Source organism: Jaculus jaculus, chromosome 10 (genome assembly GCF_020740685.1).
Source record: "Jaculus jaculus isolate mJacJac1 chromosome 10, mJacJac1.mat.Y.cur, whole genome shotgun sequence".
Lineage (NCBI taxonomy): Eukaryota > Metazoa > Chordata > Mammalia > Rodentia > Dipodidae > Jaculus > Jaculus jaculus.
In genome coordinates, this window is record NC_059111.1 from 21,092,372 (window position 1) to 21,110,161 (window position 17,790).

The window sequence follows — 17,790 nt, forward strand, 5'->3', positions numbered from 1 at the left end:
TCTTCTGACCAGTAAGTTAGCACAGTAAGTGAATGTTTGACCACACAGAAATAGATTAGGAATGGTTCATCCTGTGGTGATTTTGGGGGGATTGACATGCAATAGGAAGTTGTGCCTTACTGGCTACCTTACAGACCTGCGGAACTCCAGGTGGACTGTTCCTGCCTCTAGTGCCACAATGAGCTGTCCTCTTCTCTCCCTATTTCTTTTTTTTTTTTTTTAATTTTTTTTAAATTTATTTATTTGAGAGCGACAGACACAGGGAGAAAGACAGATAGAGGGAGAGAGAGAGAATGGGCGTGCCAGGGCTTCCAGCCTCTGCAAACGAACTCCAGACGCGTGCGCCCCCTTGTGCATTTGGCTAACGTGGGACCTGGGGAACCGAGCCTCGAACCGGGGTCCTTAGGCTTCACGGGCAAGCGCTTAACCGCTAAGCCATCTCTCCAGCCCCTCTCCCTATTTCTTCAACCACTTGTTATTGTTTTAATTTGCATTCCTTTGCTTGTTAAGGTTGAGTGGCTCTAAGATCCTGGTGTTTCTTTGTGCCTGTGTTCCTACGTGAACTTCTTGTGTTCTTGTCAACTATGAGGACTTGGTTCCTTTGTAAGAGCCTGTTATAGTGCAAATTTTATCATTTCACTTGGTATGTGATGTCATGTTTAAAATAACTCCATAGCTTTATGCAGTCATACCCATCAATCTCTTTTTTTTTATGCTATCTGGCTGTAATGTATCCCAGAGGAAAATCTCATGTTAATGTTAAAAATAATCTCTTTGAATTTATTTCAGTAATTACCTGGCTTGTAAAGTGGGAGTGAAGCTCAGTGGTACAGCATTTGCCTAGCATGTGGGAAGCTCTTGGGGGGGGGTCAATCCCTACCACAGAAATAAATAAAAAATTAAAACAATTTTGTGGTTTTGTTTTTATACTTCAGTCTTTAGTTCATATGGAATTTGTGTTTATGTATAAGATAAGCGTCTGTACTCTGTTCTCTCTATCTGGTTAGCTCATTCTTTGCCATGTTTATGGGATAGTCCCACACTGTGCCCATTGATCTGAAATGGCCTTTTCCTGACACACTTAAGTGCCACGTGATCACGAGTATATTTGTTCTGTGCCAATAACCTGGCTATTTTTGCTGTGGTATTGATTTGTATTCAGGTTTTCCCATGCTTTTCTCAAAACTAATTTTGCCTTTTGCTCTTCCAATGTCTAGTTTTAAAACTTCCATATTGTAAGGAAAGTGAAAGTGAAAAGCAGAGGAAAGCACCCGGCTTGATCACAACAGACAGAGAGACTGCTTATTACAGCGAGGGTCTGCTGAGGTTCAAGTTTACAAGGAAGCTGCTAAGAAAACCATACTGGACCTGGTGCGGTAGATAAGGAACTTGCAGCTACCAGTGGCCTTGCTCTTTTTCAGCAAGAATTGTCTAAGAAAGAGTGTCCTAGATGGCTTCAGTTCCTTCAAGGCCTTTTAGTCTTAGGGATAGTTATTAACTCTTTAGTTCCCTCTAGTTTTCAGGGAGAGTCATTAACCCTTCACATATTCATTGGGATTTCATTGAAATTGCGTTAAATTGGACTAATCTATAGTCATTGTTGTTTGTTTGTTATTTTGGGTACTGGGAATTGAACCAGAGGCTCTGTTATACATGATAGGCAAGCACCACCACTGAGCCACATCCCCAGATCTCTGATTGTCTCTTAGGTTTCATCGTTTTATTCAGAAAGGTCTTTAATTTATAAATAGGTAGTATTCAATAATATTGTGAATGAAGTCTGTTTATGTTATAATTTCTAATGTTACCATTAGTTTTCACCAGTGTTCTTAATTTATATGCATTAATGTTATATTCAGTCAATTTTTTTAATAAACATTTTACTTTTATTTATTTATTTGACAGAGAGATTGGGAATAGGCACGCCAGGGTCCCCAGACACTGCAAATGAACTCCAGATGCGTGCCCCCTTGTGCATCTGGCTTACATGGGACCTGGGGAATCCAACCGGGGTCCTTAGGCTTTGCAGGCAAATGCCTTAACCACTAAGCCATTTCCCCAACCCATGAAGTGAAGTTGTTTCTTACACAAGTAAATGATACACTGGTGATGTCAGATTCAAATAAAACAGCAAGTAGAATGGGTTACCCGTAGAAGGCTAGGCACAGAATTAACAGGAGTTCTGAAACAAGGGCTAAGACCAGTCAATTTTTTTTAAGGCAAGTCCAACAGATTGGCCTTTTTTCTTTTAATTTTTAAATTTTTATTTATTTATTTGAGAGACAGAGACAGAAAGAGGCAGAGAGAGAGAAAAAGAGAGAGAGAGAGAGAGACAATGGACACATCAGGGCCTCCAGTCACTGCAAAAGAACTCCAGATGCGTGCGCCAGCTTGTGCATCTGGCTTACATGGGTACTGAGGAATCGAGCCTCCAACTGGGCTTCACAGGCAAGCACTTAATCGCTAAGCCATCTCTCCAGCCCCCCTCCCTTTTTTTTTAATGAGAGGGAGAGGGAGAGGGGAGAAAGAGAGAAATAATTGGTGGTGCACCAGGGCCTCCAGCCACCATAATTGAACTCCAGATGTGTGCACCACCTTGTGTGCATATACAACCTTGTGCACTTGCGTCACCTGTGTGTCTGGCTAATAAGGGATCTGAAGAGTCAAACATGGGTTCTTAGGCCTTTGCAGGCAAATGCCTTAAGTGCTGATCCATCTCTTAGGCCATATTCAGTCATTTCATTGGACTCATTAATTTTAGTAAGTCTTCAGTTGATTTATTTGGATTTTCTGGATAAATAATTATACCACATGAGAATTGCGGGGCCTTTTCTTTCTAGTACTTACACATGTTGCCACTTTTTTTTTTTTTAGCATTGTTTCATGGCCCAGGACCTGCAGGAAACAATGGCACTGCACATGAACTCCAGACACATGCGCTACCTTGTGCATCTGGCTTACATGGGGTCCTGGGGAATTGAACCTGAGTCCTTAGGCTTTACAGGCAAGCACCTTAACTGCTAAGCCATCTCTCCAGCCCCATACTTTCCTTTTTTAATATTTATTTATTTGGGAGGGAGGGAGAGAGAGAGAATGAGAATGGGCGCATCAGGACCTCCTGCCGCTATAGACTTACTGCAGATGTATGCACCACCTTGTGCCTCTGGCTTTACATGGGCACTAGGGAATCAAGTCCAGGCCATCGGGCTTTGCAAGCAAGCGCCTTTCACTGCGGAGCCATCTCTCCTGCCCTAGCATGTTTTTCTTTCTTTCCTCTCCTACTACTTTGAGATTTAGTGGATGGGAACTTTTAGTTCCGGGTTGTTTCCAAATTTTTATGCCTTTTCTATTTTAAACTTCCTTTCTTAAGCAATTATTAAGGGGCTGGAGAGATGGTTTAGCAGTTAAGGTGCTTGCCTGCCAAGCCAAAGGACCCAGGTTCAATTCTCCAGAACCCACATAAGTCAGATGCACAAGATGGGACATGCATCTGGAGTTTGTTTGTAGGGGTGGGGCTGGAGGCCCTGGCACACTCATTCTCTCTCTCTTTCTGTTGTAAATAAATAAATTAAGTTAAATAATTATTAAGCTTCATAATCATAGTATAATTTGTTAGTCATAACCATGGACTTTTTGGTGTGTACGTACATGTTCATGTGTGTGAGTTTGTGTGTGCATGTGGAGATCAGTGGACAACTTTCCGGTGTCTGTCCTCACCTTCCACCTCATTTAAGGAAGAGCCCCATAATTCAGATGCACAAAGTGGTGCATGCATCTGGAGTCCATTTGCAGTGGCTGAAGGCTCTGGTGTGCCTATTCTCTCTGTCTCTCTCTCTCTCTCTCTCTCTCTCTCTCTATCTATCTCTATATCTCCCCTTATAAATAAATAAATATACAATTTTTTTAAAAAAAAAAGATTGGGGGGCTGGAGAGATGGCTTAGCGGTTAGGCGCTTGCCTGTGAAGCCTAAGAACCCCAGTTCAAGGCTCGGTTCCCCAGGTCCCACGTTAGCCAGATGCACAAGGGGGCACACGCGTCTGGAGTTCGTTTGCAGTGGCTAAAAGCCCTGGCGTGCCCACTCTCCCCTCTCTCTCTCTCTCTCTCTCTCTCTCTCTCTCTCTCTCTGCCTCTTTCTCTGTCATTGTCAAATAAATAAATAAAAATAAACAAAAAAAATTAAAAAAAAAAGATTGGGGGCTGGAGGGATGGCTTAGTGGTTAAGGCATTTGCCTGCAAAGCCAAAGGACCTGAGTTCATTTCCTCAGTACCCACGTTAGCCAGATGCATGAGGGGGTGCACGCGTCTGGAGTTTGTTTGCAGTGGCTGGAGGCCCTGGCACCCCCATTCTCTCTCTCTCTCTGTTTCTCTCCTTCTTTCTCTGTCAAATGAATAAATAAATAAGATTTTTTAAAATAAAGATTGGGGCCGGAAAGATGGTTTAGCAGATAAGGCACTTGTCTGCCAAGCCTAAGTACCCAGGTTCAATTCTCCAGTACCCATGTAAACCAGACGCACAAGGTGGCATATATATATCTGCAGTCCGTTTGCAGTAGCTGGAGGCCCTGGTGCACCCATTCTCTCTTTCTCTCTCTGTCTGCCTCTTTGTCTCTGTCTCTCTCTCAAATAAATAAATAAAATATTAAAAAGAAAACATTGACAAGGAGGTTGTCCAGTGCTGAGAGTAGAGCCAGTAAGTATATATGGCAGATATGTACTCCTCTCTTCTTCACAGTGAAGCTCAGGCCTATCCCCAGATCCCCAAATGGCTATAACTAGTAAATAATCCCACCTCATTGTAAGGGCCAGTGTCCCCTGACATCCAGTGTGTGCGCAGGCTACTGTTGCGGGGCAGCAGGAAGGAGAAAGGCAGGAACAAAGGCAGGGAGGCAATTTACAAGTCTCATGCTTACTTAGCCCTGTAAGGAGGAGAACGGCCCCTCGGAGAAGAGCTACGTGCGCCAGACGGGGGCGCTGGTGAGCCTAACCATCTTGGGCGTTGTGACATATGGTTTCCCCAAGGACGGGAAAGGTTAGCTGTAGTTAGACACAGAGGGGTTGAGAAGAGTTAGGATTTTATCCTGCAATTTCCAGAACATTAAACACACTCAGCTTACTTCTTTTTCCTGCACACACTTGTGATTTGAATGGCCATTGACTATACTGTACAGTGTCTCACTCTAGCTCAGGCTGACCTGGCATTCACTATGTAATCTCAGGGTGGCCTTGAACTCATGGCGATCCTCCTACCTCTGCCTCCCAAGTTCTGTGACTAAAGGCGTGCGCCCAGCTCTCCACGAAGATTTTTGATGGAATTTACCACCTTATGTAAGATATATTCAGAAAGAATCTAGAGAAGGGAAAAGAGAGTCTTGTTAGGGGACTGGGATCCACAAGAAGACAGAGGGGAGGAGTTGGGGAGACCAGGTCCCATACTGCCAGAGCCTGCAGGACCCACAGGTACCACTTAGGAGGGTCTTTCACCCATGAATGATTTCATTCCAGATTTCTCTGTGTCCACTTGTCAGATCCTAAAGTGTGGTAGGTGGAGGTGAGGGAATGAATCCAGGGCCATCAAAACCTGTAGTCAGGGCTGGAGGGATGGCTAAGTGGTTAAGGCACTTGCCTGCAAAGCCTAAGGACCCATGTTCTACTCTCCAGATCCCATGTTAGCCAGATGCACAAAGGTGAGGCAAGCACAGGGTCGCACATGCCACTAGGTGGCGCAAGCGTCTGGAGTTCGGTTGTAGTGGCTGAGGCCCTGGAGTGCCAATTCCCTCTCTCTCTCTCTTCCACTCTACTTCTCTCTCTTTCTCTCTCTCAAATAAATAAATAAAATATTTTAAAAAAACAAGATAATTCTAAACCATTAAATGCCTTCAATGGCTATAGCACAGGGTATGCACCACAAAAAAAAAAAAAAAAAAAAAGCCAGGCATGGTGGCACACGCCTTTACTCCCAGCACTTGGGAAGCAGAGGTAGGAGGACTGTCATGAGTTCAAGGCCATCCTGAGACAACATAGTGAGTTTCAGGTCAGCCTGGACTAGAGCAAATCCCTACCTCGAGGGGGGAAAAAAACAAAAGCCAGATGTGGCCACACGTGCCTGTAACCCCAGGCCCATGGGGAAGTGGAGACAGGATAATCTCGGGGCTCATTGGTCAGCCATTCTTACGGCAGGGGCAGAGGAAGCCAACAGCTCCAGGTTCAGTGAGAGATTCCCTCTCAAGGAAACAATACTTAGGACCATAGAAGAAGACAGAGAGCATTGCCTCCTCTGGTGTGTGTGCATGTGCCTGAGACACTTACACCTTCATACATCACACACACACAAGACACACACATTGAAAGGCAGCCAGACACCCCTTACAGGGTTCAAGGCAGAGACCAAGCAGAAACCAAGCCAGTGGCAAAACAGGAAAGGGCTGGGCTGTCGCTGAAGGAGGGACTTTGGAGATGCTGATGGTCCATGTAGGGTTGGGGACAGGCTGATGAACCAGGTTTCAAGGGTCCAAACTTGGAGAGCCTCACCTGCCTTGTCCTCGTGACCTCCCAGTGAGAATTGACCTGAAGGTCACAGCCTTGGTGTCTTGCTGCCATCCCCCTTTCTCGGGCCTGCCTGTTCCCATCCCTCCTCACATCCACCGTGCAGTTCTTAGTAAACCGCGTCTTATTGGGAATCAGTGGAATTATTGGGATTGCTGTTCAGGCTGATGTTCCACAAGGCTATAATGTTCAGCACAGGTCCTTAGCATCGTTCTTCCAAAATCGCATGAAGCTGTTGGTTTTGTTTGTTTGTTTTATGAGTTGCTTTTTTAAAATTGTTCATTCTTATTTATTTAGATGAGAGTGACAGAGGGAGAAAGAGTCAGAGAGAGAGAGAGAGAATGGGCACACCAGAGACTCCAACCACTGCATATGAACTCCAGACGCATGCACCCCCTTGTGCATCTGGATAACGTGGGTCCTAGGGAATCAAGCCTCAAACCAGGGTCCTTAGGCTTCACAGGCAAGCACTTAACCACTAAACAATCTCTCCAGCCCCATGGGTTGGTTTTTGTTTTGTTTTTGCCACTACTGGGGATGGATCCTAAGGCAAGTGTTCTGCCATGGAGCCACACTCTGAATATGCTGCATTTTTGTTTTGAATTTTTTGATTGAAGGGAACCTACTAAAGGGATGTTGTCAGTGAACACTTTTATTCAAGGACTTCTGTGTTCTGGTTTCCTTGAGTGTCTTGGTTTTGACATTGTCATTGGTGATTGCTCTTATATTTGAACATCTTGGGTAGGTACAATATTCCTGGTCAAACTCTAGGAATGTCATTAAATTGCTTCATCTTCTCCCTTCATCAGCTGCTCATGAGCAGAAGGCTGAGGGTGAATGGATTTTCTTTCTCTGTCTTGATGCCTAAAGATATTTTCACTCCTTTTTTGAAATTTATTTTATTTTAGAGAGAGCAAGAGAGAGACAGAAAGAGAGAATTGGCTTCTAGGTCCTCAGCCACTGAAGTCAAACTCCAGATGCTCATGCACTACCTAGTGGGCATGTGCAACCTTGTGCTTGCCTCACCTTGATACATCTGGCTTACATGGGATCTGGAAAGTTAAACAAGGGTCCTTAGGCTTCACAGACAAATGCCTTAACTGCTAAGCCATTTCTCCAGCCCTTAGTCTTTTTAACAAATATTTATTTATTTTAGAGAGGCAGAGCACGCACTAGGGCCTCCAGACGCTACAAACAAAGTCCAGACGCATGGCGCCACCTTGTGCATCTGGCTTACGTGGGTCCTGGGTCATTGAACTTGGGTCTTTAGGCTTTGGGCAAGTGCCTTGACCACTAAGCAATGTCTCTAGCTGTCCATTCTTGAAATGTATCAATTAACCATGATTTCTTGATGTTAACTATGTTGTATCAAATTATTCTGTAGGTGAATTCAAGGCTAGCCTTGGGCTACAGTGTAAGCTCCAGGTCATTCTGGGCTAGAGTGAGACCCTGCCTCAAAAAAACCAAACCAAAAAATATTATTCTGAAATCCAGCATGCTCCATTAATCTAAAAATTTCTGTTCATTTCAGTGATGTTTTCGTCTCTTTTGCCTCCTCTTTTGGCTTCCTTTTCTTCCTTCTCATCTTTTTTGTACTTTGTTACCACTAGTATTAAGTGTTTTAAGATTAGTAATATGACAATATTATGACAGGGGAACTTAGCCAATGTCATTATGAGTAACCATGGTTAGAACCGCCATATAATATATATATATAAGTGATGCTACACAATGGTGATCTTAAGCAATTTTTTTTTCTTTGGTTTTTTTTTTTTTTTTTCTGTTTTTCAAGGCAGGGTCTCACTCTAGCCCAGGCTGACCTGGAATTCACTCTGTAGTCTCAGGGTGGCCTTGAACTCACGGCGATCCTCCTACCTCTGGCTCCTGAGTGCTGGGATTAAAGGCGTGTGCCACCACGCCCGGCTTAAGCAATTTTTGTATGTGTGGGGCGTGTTTCTTTTGTGTGTGTGGGGGGGGGAAACACACGTGTGTGGATATGCGCGCACATGTATGTGGAGGCCAGAGGTTGGTGTTGTGTCTTCCTCAGTCACTCTCTACCTTATTCTTTGAAACAGAGTCTCGTGCTGAGCCCAGCTAGAAGTCACCATTTTCGTTTTAGACTAGTTAGCCAGTGAACCCTAGAAATTCCCTGTCTCCACCTTCCAAGCGCTGGGATTACAGGCATGCTCCCCCGCCATCCTCAGATCCCAACTCGGATAATCACGCTTGCATGGCCAGCACTTTTCCCACGGAGCCATCTCCCAACCTCATTTTATACACACTTAAACAAATTTTTTTTATTTGTTATTTACAGTGAGGAGGGGAGAATGGGTACACTAGGGCCTCCTACCGCTGCAAGTGAACTCCAGATGCATGTGCTGCTTTGTACATCTGGCTTTATGTGGGCAGTGGAGAGTTGAACTTTGGTTGTTAGGCTTTGCAAGCAAGCACCTTCATCAGTGAGCCATCTCTCCAGCCCAATGCACACATTTGTTGTTGTTTTTGTTTTTTGAGGTAGGGTCTCACTCTAGCCCAGGCTGACTGGGATTCACTATGTAGTCTCAGGGTGGCCTCGAACTCATGGCAGTCCTCCTACCTTTGCCTCCCAAGTGCTGAGATTAAAGGCGTGCACCTCCACACCCAGCTCAATATACACATTTTTTTATTTTTTAAAATTTTTATTAGCATTTTCCATGATTATAAAAAAATATCCCATGGTAATTCCCTCCCCTCCCCCCCACACTTTCCCCTTTGAAATTCCATTAATATACACCTTTTTAATGAGAAGTACTTGAGAATGCCAAAATAATTTTGTGTCACAAGAAGGAGTTACTGTCTGTTTTATAGATCTCCAGAAGCCATTAACATTTCATGACTAATGTCATCGTTGAATTTTGTAGCAAATTCCTGGTATGGCCAGTCTTACAATTTGGATATGTGCTCCTAAAGCTGTTAAGGTTAGTGTGGTATTTCAAGCCTGGCATAGCTAAATAGAAGAGCTGGCTATTTTTTCCATGTTGTTTAGCTATTATAGTGATATGTTGTTGTTATCTTAATTAAATGTCTTTTATTATTTGTGGACCTTAATTAATTATTGGATATCCCTTTTGCCATTTCATTTACTGAAAATGGATCAGATTTAAGTAAAAATAGCTTAAGAATCACTGTGCTTTTCTTTTTTTTTAATATTGTATTCATTTTTATTTATTTGAGAGTGACAGAGAGAGAATGGGCACGCCAGGGCCTCCAGACGTGTGCGCCCCCTTGTGCATCTGGCTAACATGGGACCTGGGGAACCAAGCCTCGAACCGGGGTCCTTAGGCTTCACAGGCAAGCGCTTAACCGCTAAGCCATCTCTCCAGCCCTCACTGTGCTTTTCTGTGTAATATACTTGCCTTTTTTCTTGCATACTGGCATGTACATCCAGATTGTGTGAGAATTCACCAGTAGTCAATGCCGTTTAATTGTCACGTATTACAAAAATGCCATGAATTTCCTGTCTTGAAAAAAACAAAAAGAAAAGAAAAAAAAAAAGCTGGACGTGGTGGCACACACCTTTAATCCCAGAAGCACTCAGGAGGCAGAGGTAGGAGGATCACTGTGAGTTCGAGGCCACCCTGAGACTCCATAGTGAATTCCAGGTCAGCCTGAGCTAGAGTGAGACCCTACCTTGAAAAGCCAAAAAAAAAAAAAAAAAAAGAGGGGGCTGGAGAGATAGCTCAGCAGTTAAAGTGCTTGTCTGCAAAGCCTAATAATCCAACTGGATTCTCCAGTACCCACTTAAAGCTGACTGCACAAAGTGGTGCATGTGTCCGAAGTTCATCTGCAGTGGCTGAAGACCCTGGCACAGCCATTCATTTCCTCCCTCCCTCTCTCCTTGCAAAGAAATAAATAAGATAATTTTTTAATCAGTAAAAATGTGCTGGAGAGATGGCTCAACAGTTAAAGGTGCTTGCCAGCAAAGCATGATGGCCTGGGTTTGATTCCCCTGTCCTCATGTAAAAGCCAGTGGTACAAAATGGCACATGCATCTGGAGTTTGTTTGCTGTGGCAGGAGGCCCTGGTGCACCCATTTCCTTTTCCTCTCTCTTTATATCTCTCTCTCTCTGCCCTTGCAAATAAAAATATTTAAATTTTTTTTTTGGTTTATTTTTATTTATTTATTATTTATTTGAGAGTGACAGACAGGGAAAAAAGAGAGAGAGAGAGAATGGGCACACCAGGCCTCCAGCCACTGCAAATGAACTCCAGATACATGTGCCACCTTGTGCATCTGACTTACATGGGTCCTGGGGAATTGAGCCTCGAACCAGAGTCCTTAGGCTTCACAGGCAAGCGCTTAACCGCGAAGCCGTCTCTCTGTTCCCAAATAAAAATATTTCTTAAAAGTCATTGAAATATGTGTATTTATGGTGCATACCATGGTGTTGTGATATGTCTACATTGTAGAATTGGCTAATTCGTAGATCCATGACTTCATTTGCATGTATCAGTTCTAGGCTTGTGAGCACTGGCCTTCAGTGGGATGATAGGTCCTGTTCTTGGAATCAATCCCACTGTGCAGTCTTTCAGCCTCATGATGGCCAGGGAAGGCATGCACGAACAGAGGCTAGAAGCCACCTTAGCCACAGCGGGTGGACAGCAGCAGCAGGAGAGTGTGCCAAATTCTAGCAAAGGGGAGCTCAGCTACGTCACCCCTAAGCCCTCCCCTAACATCTCACCTCCTACAGCAAGGCTGCACCTCCCAGATTGCCATCAGCTGGAGACCAGGCATTCAGAACACAAGTATGGGGCACATACGATTCAAACCACCACAGTGGGGGCATTAAATAGTGGAAAGTGATTATAATTTTCTTTTTGTATATTTTTGCATTGTTACATGGATGGAGGAATGGTGGTTGTAGTAGCTTTTTTTTTTTTTTTTTTTGGTAGAATCTCCCTGTAGCCCAGGCTGACCTGGAACTCAGTCTAATGTTTTATGGGTAGATCAGGTACCTTGACCTTAACTATAGACACTGAGTGTGCAGGGCGGGGGGGGGGGGGCACAAACCTAGAAACATATCATGGTGCATAGTTTATTTTGGAAGAGGAATTTGTTTATTTATTTTGTTTTTCCAAGGTAGGGTCTCCCTGGAGCCCAGGCTGACCTGGAATTCACTTTGTATTCTCAGGGTGGCCTCGAACTCACAGCGATCCTCCTACCTCTGCCTCCCCAGTGCTGGGATTAAAGGCGTGCGCCACCATGCCCGGCGGAAGAATTGAATGACAAATATTTATTTATTTATTTTTCCTACTACAATGACCACTTAGAAAAAGCTGTGGAGTATTTTATTGTTTTATTCTAAATTATGTACAGATCATAAAAGGCCACAGCAGTTTTTCAACATATAAGACACTATGAAGGACAGATAAGTATCAAAATGAAGTCCAGTAATGCGGGCGTATACCCAATGCAGTGTTCTGAGGAAAACCAAGCTGTCAGCAAGGCTCTTCGAACTCGCAGCTATCCCGTAGTTTGCTTCAGGAGCCTGTCTGAGGCAGAACAGTTGGGCCAAGTTAGCTTTTTCTTTTTCCTTTCTTTTTAAGTTGAAACCAGAATAAAATAACGAACTCAGAATGTACTCTTGATAGTTTTAGGCATTTATAGCTTCCCAGGAAGGCAAGTCACTTTCTACTTCTGCCATCCAAGACAGCAAAGAAAAATAGAAAACACTCAATATTTCAAATCCATCCCACCTTTTAGAACTTTTCTGTAGGTTTTCCCTTAAAGTATATCTCATGCCTTTTTTTTTTTTTTTTTTTTTTTTTTGAGGTAGGGTCTTACCATAGTCCAGGCTGACCTGGAATTCACTGTGTAGTCTCAGGCTGGCCTGGAACTCAGCGATCCTCCTACCTCTGCCTCCCCGGCGCTGGGATTAAAGGAATGTGCCACCACGCCTGGCTATCTCATGCCTTTTAATAATTAGCTTCAAATTCATAATACTGTACCCTTCCTGAATAATAACTCCAAAACACTGGCTTCCACTCTGCAAAAATATAAATTTTTAAACCTATAGCTAGTATCAGTAGATCAATATTTAAGAATGCAGTACCAAGCTACACTGGTATATTTCCATATCAAGAACTTCAAAGCCGGGTGTGGTGGTGGCGCACGCCTTTAATCCCAACACTCGGGAGGCAGAGGTAGGAGGATTGCCATGAGTTCGAGGCCACCCTGAGACTACAGAGTGAATTCCAGGTCAGCCTGGGCTGGAGTAAGACCCTACCTCGAAAAACAAAACAACAGCAACAACAAAAAAAAAACTTCAAAATATACTTCTCACTGAGACCACAGTCCTTGCATTAGTTTTCAGTCCACTATGAACATGTAACATGTAAGCATGTCTAAATAACCCAATTGCAGTACATAATAACAAACATTTAAAGAGAGAGAGTTAAAAAAAATAAAGGACTGGAGAGATGGCTTAGCAGTTAAGCGCTTGCCTGTGAAGCCTAAGGACCCTGGTTCGAGGCTCAATTCCCCAAGACCCACATTAGCCAGATGCACAAGGGGGGCGCATGCGTCTGGAGTTCGTTTGCAGTGGCTGGAGGCTCTGGCACGCCCATTCTCTCTCTCTCTCTCTCTCTCTCTCTCTGTCACTTTCAAATAAATAAATAAAAATAAACAATTTTTTTAAAAAAATAAAATAAATAAATCAGGAGAGCCCTAATCCAGTCCGGGCCTTGTGTGTCTGCAGCATCTATTGTCGAGGCTGCTGCAAGCCACTGTGCTGCACCTGCGCGCTCCTGGACCGCCGCCACAGTGACCTCCAGTGCGACATCAGCTCAGAGATCCAGAGGCGGCAAGAGGAGCTGGGCACCATGACGCAGGAGCTGCAGGAGCAGGGCGGCGCCTTCCAGAGGGCGCACGCGCAGATGGGCAGCGCCCTGGGCCAGCTGAGCCAGCAGCGCGCCGACACCGAGGAGCTGATCCGCTCGCGCATGCGCCAGGTGGTAGCGCACGTGCAGGCCAAGGAGCGCGAGCTGCTGGACGCGCTCTCCTCCAAGTACCAGCTGGACTACGAGCAGATGGCCGGCCACCTGGGCCGCCTGGACGCCGTGCTGCAGCGCATCCAGACGGGCGGCGCCCTGGTGAAGAGGATGAAACTCTACGCCTCCGACCAGGAGGTGATGTTCATGCACGACTTCCTGCGCCAGGCGCTGGGCCGCCTGCGGCAGGAGAAGCCCCAGGGCCTGCAAGCCCCCGTGCCCACCAGCGGCTTCCAGGAGTTTAAGGTGCGCCTGCAGGACTTCATCTCTTGCATCACCCAGGCGACAGGTAGGTGCTGGGCCACAGCCTTCCTCGTGGACAGCCCGTTTTGTCATTTAAGAGATTGTGGGCTTCACCGTTGCTCCCAGAGGGAGACTGGAGCAAGGCAGCGACATGAAGAAAACTGGATTTTTAAATATATTTATTTGACAGAGAAAGAGGCAGAGAGAGAGAGAGAGAGAATGGGTGCACCAGGGCCTCTAGCCACTGCAAACAAACTCCAGATGCGTGTGCCACCTTGGGGAATCGAACTTGGGTCTTAGGCTTCATAGGCAAGTGTTTTAACCACTTAGCCATCACACCAGCACAACAATTGGATTTTAAAAAATTACTTACTTGAGGGAGACAAACAGACAGGCAGAGAGAATGAGTGTGCCAGGGCTTTATGTGAGCATTGGGGAATTGAACCCAGGCAGCCAGGCTTTGCAGGCAGGCACCTTCAATCACAGCCATTTCTCCAGCCCTCACTTTTTTTTTTGAGAGACAGAGAGAGAGAGAGAGAATATGAATGGGCTGTCCGGGCTTTCAGCAGCTGTGAATGAACTCCGAACATGTGCGCCCTCTTGTGGCACATGTGCGCCATTGCACACTTGCATTACTGTGTGTCTGGCCATGTGGGTCCTGGAGATTCAAACATGAGTTCTTGGGCTTTGCACGCAAGCACCTTACCCACTAAGCCATCTTCTCCAGCCCGGTCCTGAAGTTTTTTATTAAGTCTCTTGTGCTTGCTTAGGTCCTAGGTTCCAGGGTGCAGAACAGGGGGAAAGGAAGAGTCTGACACAGTGTGGCAGAAGCCCAGAGGAGGCATATTCACTAGTTAAAACCCTAAGGAATAGCAGCTGTGAGTTTCTGATCCCTGAGAGACACGTGGGCGTTGAGACCCTGCAGAGCTGAGAACCAGATGTGGTGTCATTTCAGTGCCCTCCAGGAGGTTCCCTTAAGGCCCTCCATGCCCTGAAGCAGAGAAGCCATTGGGAAGTAGTGTTAGGGGAGAAGGGTGCTCAGAAAACCTGGGAGTGAGAGGTTTGCTCTAACGTGGAACGGAAGCGATCCGCTTGTTTCTAAAATGGCCTGCCTTCTGGACCAAGCTGTCACCCTCTGGGTCCTGTTTAGTATTAGGCCTCTGCAAGGTAGGAAGACCAGTTCCTGACCTGGAACATTGTTCAGTCTGACCGAGAGAGGAGCCTGGCTACATAGCGTAGCTGGAGAATTGGGTAATACTTCGCGCCGCATCAGAATCCAGGAGTCGTGGGCTGGGGTGATGGCTTCGTTGGTGACACACTTACCACCCTAGCATGAGGACCTGAGCTTGGATCCCCACAACCCAAGTAAATGCCAGGCATGATGGCCTGTGCTGTAACCCCAGCACTGGGGAGATGGTGACAGATGGGTCCCTAGGATCAACTGGCCAGCTAGACTAGATGAATCAAGCTTCAATAATAAGATGGAAGACATTAGAGGAAGACACCTAATGTCGTCCTCTGACCTCCACACTCACATGCACACGTGTACCCACACACCCAAAATCACATACACACGCATGCATTCCACATACGTATGCAATAATAATAATAATTTGGAAGTTGTAGCAGTCCCTGTGAGCTGGAAACCCCAGGGGCTTTCCATACAAAGATGGGGGAGTGCACAAGAGAGCCTCTTCAGGCTTTTGATGAAATCTTGAAACTGCACTGAGAGGTCTGAGCAGCTGGTGTGGGTGTGCCCTTACTGGAAAAGGAGAGGGAGGCTAGAGAATCTGAAGGCCCTGGGCAGAGATGTGCCAGGGCTGGAAGACTCCCACACTCCTGGAACTGGTGTCCATGGACTCATAATGAATTAATCCTAGAAGGGGCATGGTCTTGTGACTTCTTCATGTATGAATGTTTTCCCATTTCCAGAAAAGAACCACAGGGTTTAAATAGTTAGCCTTGGGCATTGTGACTGGGCAGTGGCAGAGAGAAGCTTTCTTATTTTATTTTACTTTATTTTATTTGAGAGAGAGGAGGGGAAGGAGAGAAAGAGACAGATAGAGAGAATGGCCGTGCCAAGGCCTTCAGCCACTGCAAACAAACTCCAGATGCATGCACAACCTTGTGCATCTGGCTTATGTGGGTCCTGGGGAATCGAACCTGGGTCCTTTGACTTCGCAGGCAAATGCCGAAAGCCCTAAGCCATCCCCCCAGCTGAGAGAAGCTATCTTATTTGGAGCATGAGCGATGTAAATTAGATCTTAGAACCAGGTTGTCAGGTCAGGGGGAGTATTGGAGCCGAAAGAATCACTCTCTAATGGAGCTGTCCTTACAACTGCCAGCTCTCGGTGATGGCTGGGAGGTGAATTTATAGGAAAAGGAGGGAGGCCCTCCTGCGCTGTCCCAGGCCAGGTCGCTGCTCTCTGGGCTATGCCTGACCTGCCTGTCCCTTTTTTTGTGTGTTCTCCAGATGCAGCCGTATCCAGGAGACCCAGCCCGGCAGCAGTCAGCACTTCTGGGGAGTCTTTTGATGTTGAGCTGGTGAGAGAGGTACAGTGGATGACTGGACTGGAGCTCTTCGTAGGAGTTAAGGAAGGGTCTGGCTGGCTGATGCAGGGCTCCAACACTGCAGAGTAACTCTTTGTTTCTGTATTTTAACCGTTCACCAGAATCAGGTTATTTATTTATTACTTATGGAAGAGGCAGGGAGAGAATTGGTGTGCCAGGACCTCAAGCCTCTGCGGTCGACCTCCAGACGCGTGCGCCATCTTGTGCTCATGGGTCACCTTGTGCATCTGGCTTGTGTGGGTTCTGGGGAGCCAGAGTTGCGTCCTTGGGTTTCACAGGCTAAGCACCTTAACTGCTAAGCCATCTCTCTAGCCCATAACTGGATTTTTATCGAATGGGGAAACCCGCCTCTACAAGAGTCCATGACTGGTCAGCTCCTAAGGGTGCTGGATTTGTTTGATCTGCTGATTAAAGGCAATAAGGGGAGTGGGGATAGCAGCAGTGGCCCTGTTGGGTGTGGTGGCACGTGACATCCTTGTAGACCACCTCACACCATGAGTGAGCCAGTTCCTGGGACCAGCATAGGTGGTCTTTTCCTCTTCCCCCACACATGGCTCGTGGGTTGGAACCATGGTTGGAGAGATTTGGAGCCAGAGCTGCTTTCCACAGATTTTAGAATCATCATATACACCTGAGAACCACAGTTTCTCAAAGTTGCAAGGCACCCATGTGCGATGTCCAGCTGTTACTCCCTGTGACCTGCGAGTGACCAGCTTTCACGCAGACCCCTCCAGCGACAGGGAGCCCATTCGTTGTTAGGCAGTGCTCCCAACTCGACTGCGCGGATGGGGTACTTTCCCTAAGTGGAAATGCACTGCCCCCTTGCCCCCCCCCCCCACAGTACTTGGAGCCCTGGCTCCTTTGCAGTGGATCAGCCCTGTCAGTTCCTTCCTCCAGCTGGCATCTGTCTGCCCACCGGCCTGGGCACTGATCTGTGGGTGCCTGTCCAAATCTGGGCCCAGGCCCAAGCAGACTTTCTGGTGCAGTGACCAAGCAGCTTTGCCATGGGGTGACCCCTAGGAGAAAGATTGCCGTGGACTGTGGTAATCCAGAGAGGCTTCCTGAAGGAGGCCGGACTTCGAGAGCGCATGGAGTATCAGGCCCCTTACAGAGGAGGTGATTAAGGCCCAGAGGGGAGCTGTGCCTCAAAGCCACCATCAGCAAGCTAGGGGCAGTACTGAAAGCCAGTTCTTCATTGTTTTGAAGCAAAAAGAGGATATTTTGTTGTTTGATGGATAATTCAATTATGTGTCAGAAGCCAAACCACAGAAAGCGGTAAAGGGTCTCATTCCCACCTGATCCAGCCTCTCTGTCCATTGCTAACGCTCAGATACTGATTTTTATTCATCACTTACATATCCTTTCAGGATTTCTTTTTATGATTACAGACATTTGCCCTTTTCG

General features: G+C 46.1%; 1 protein-coding gene across 8 annotated transcripts in view; it reads left to right on the plus strand.

Annotated features, from left to right (window-relative positions):
- Positions 1-17,790, plus strand: part of Pml (PML nuclear body scaffold) — a 62,885-nt gene that overhangs the window by 6,001 nt on the left and 39,094 nt on the right. For 6 of the 8 annotated variants that reach the window (XM_045160959.1, XM_045160953.1, XM_045160957.1 and 3 more), the window contains exons 3-4: positions 13,281-13,861; positions 16,289-16,368. In XM_045160959.1, coding sequence (XP_045016894.1) covers positions 13,281-13,861; positions 16,289-16,368 — 661 coding nt within the window. The remainder of the gene's footprint in view (positions 1-13,280; positions 13,862-16,288; positions 16,369-17,790) is intronic. The other 2 variants (XM_045160954.1, XM_045160956.1) reach the window with 1 other exon arrangement.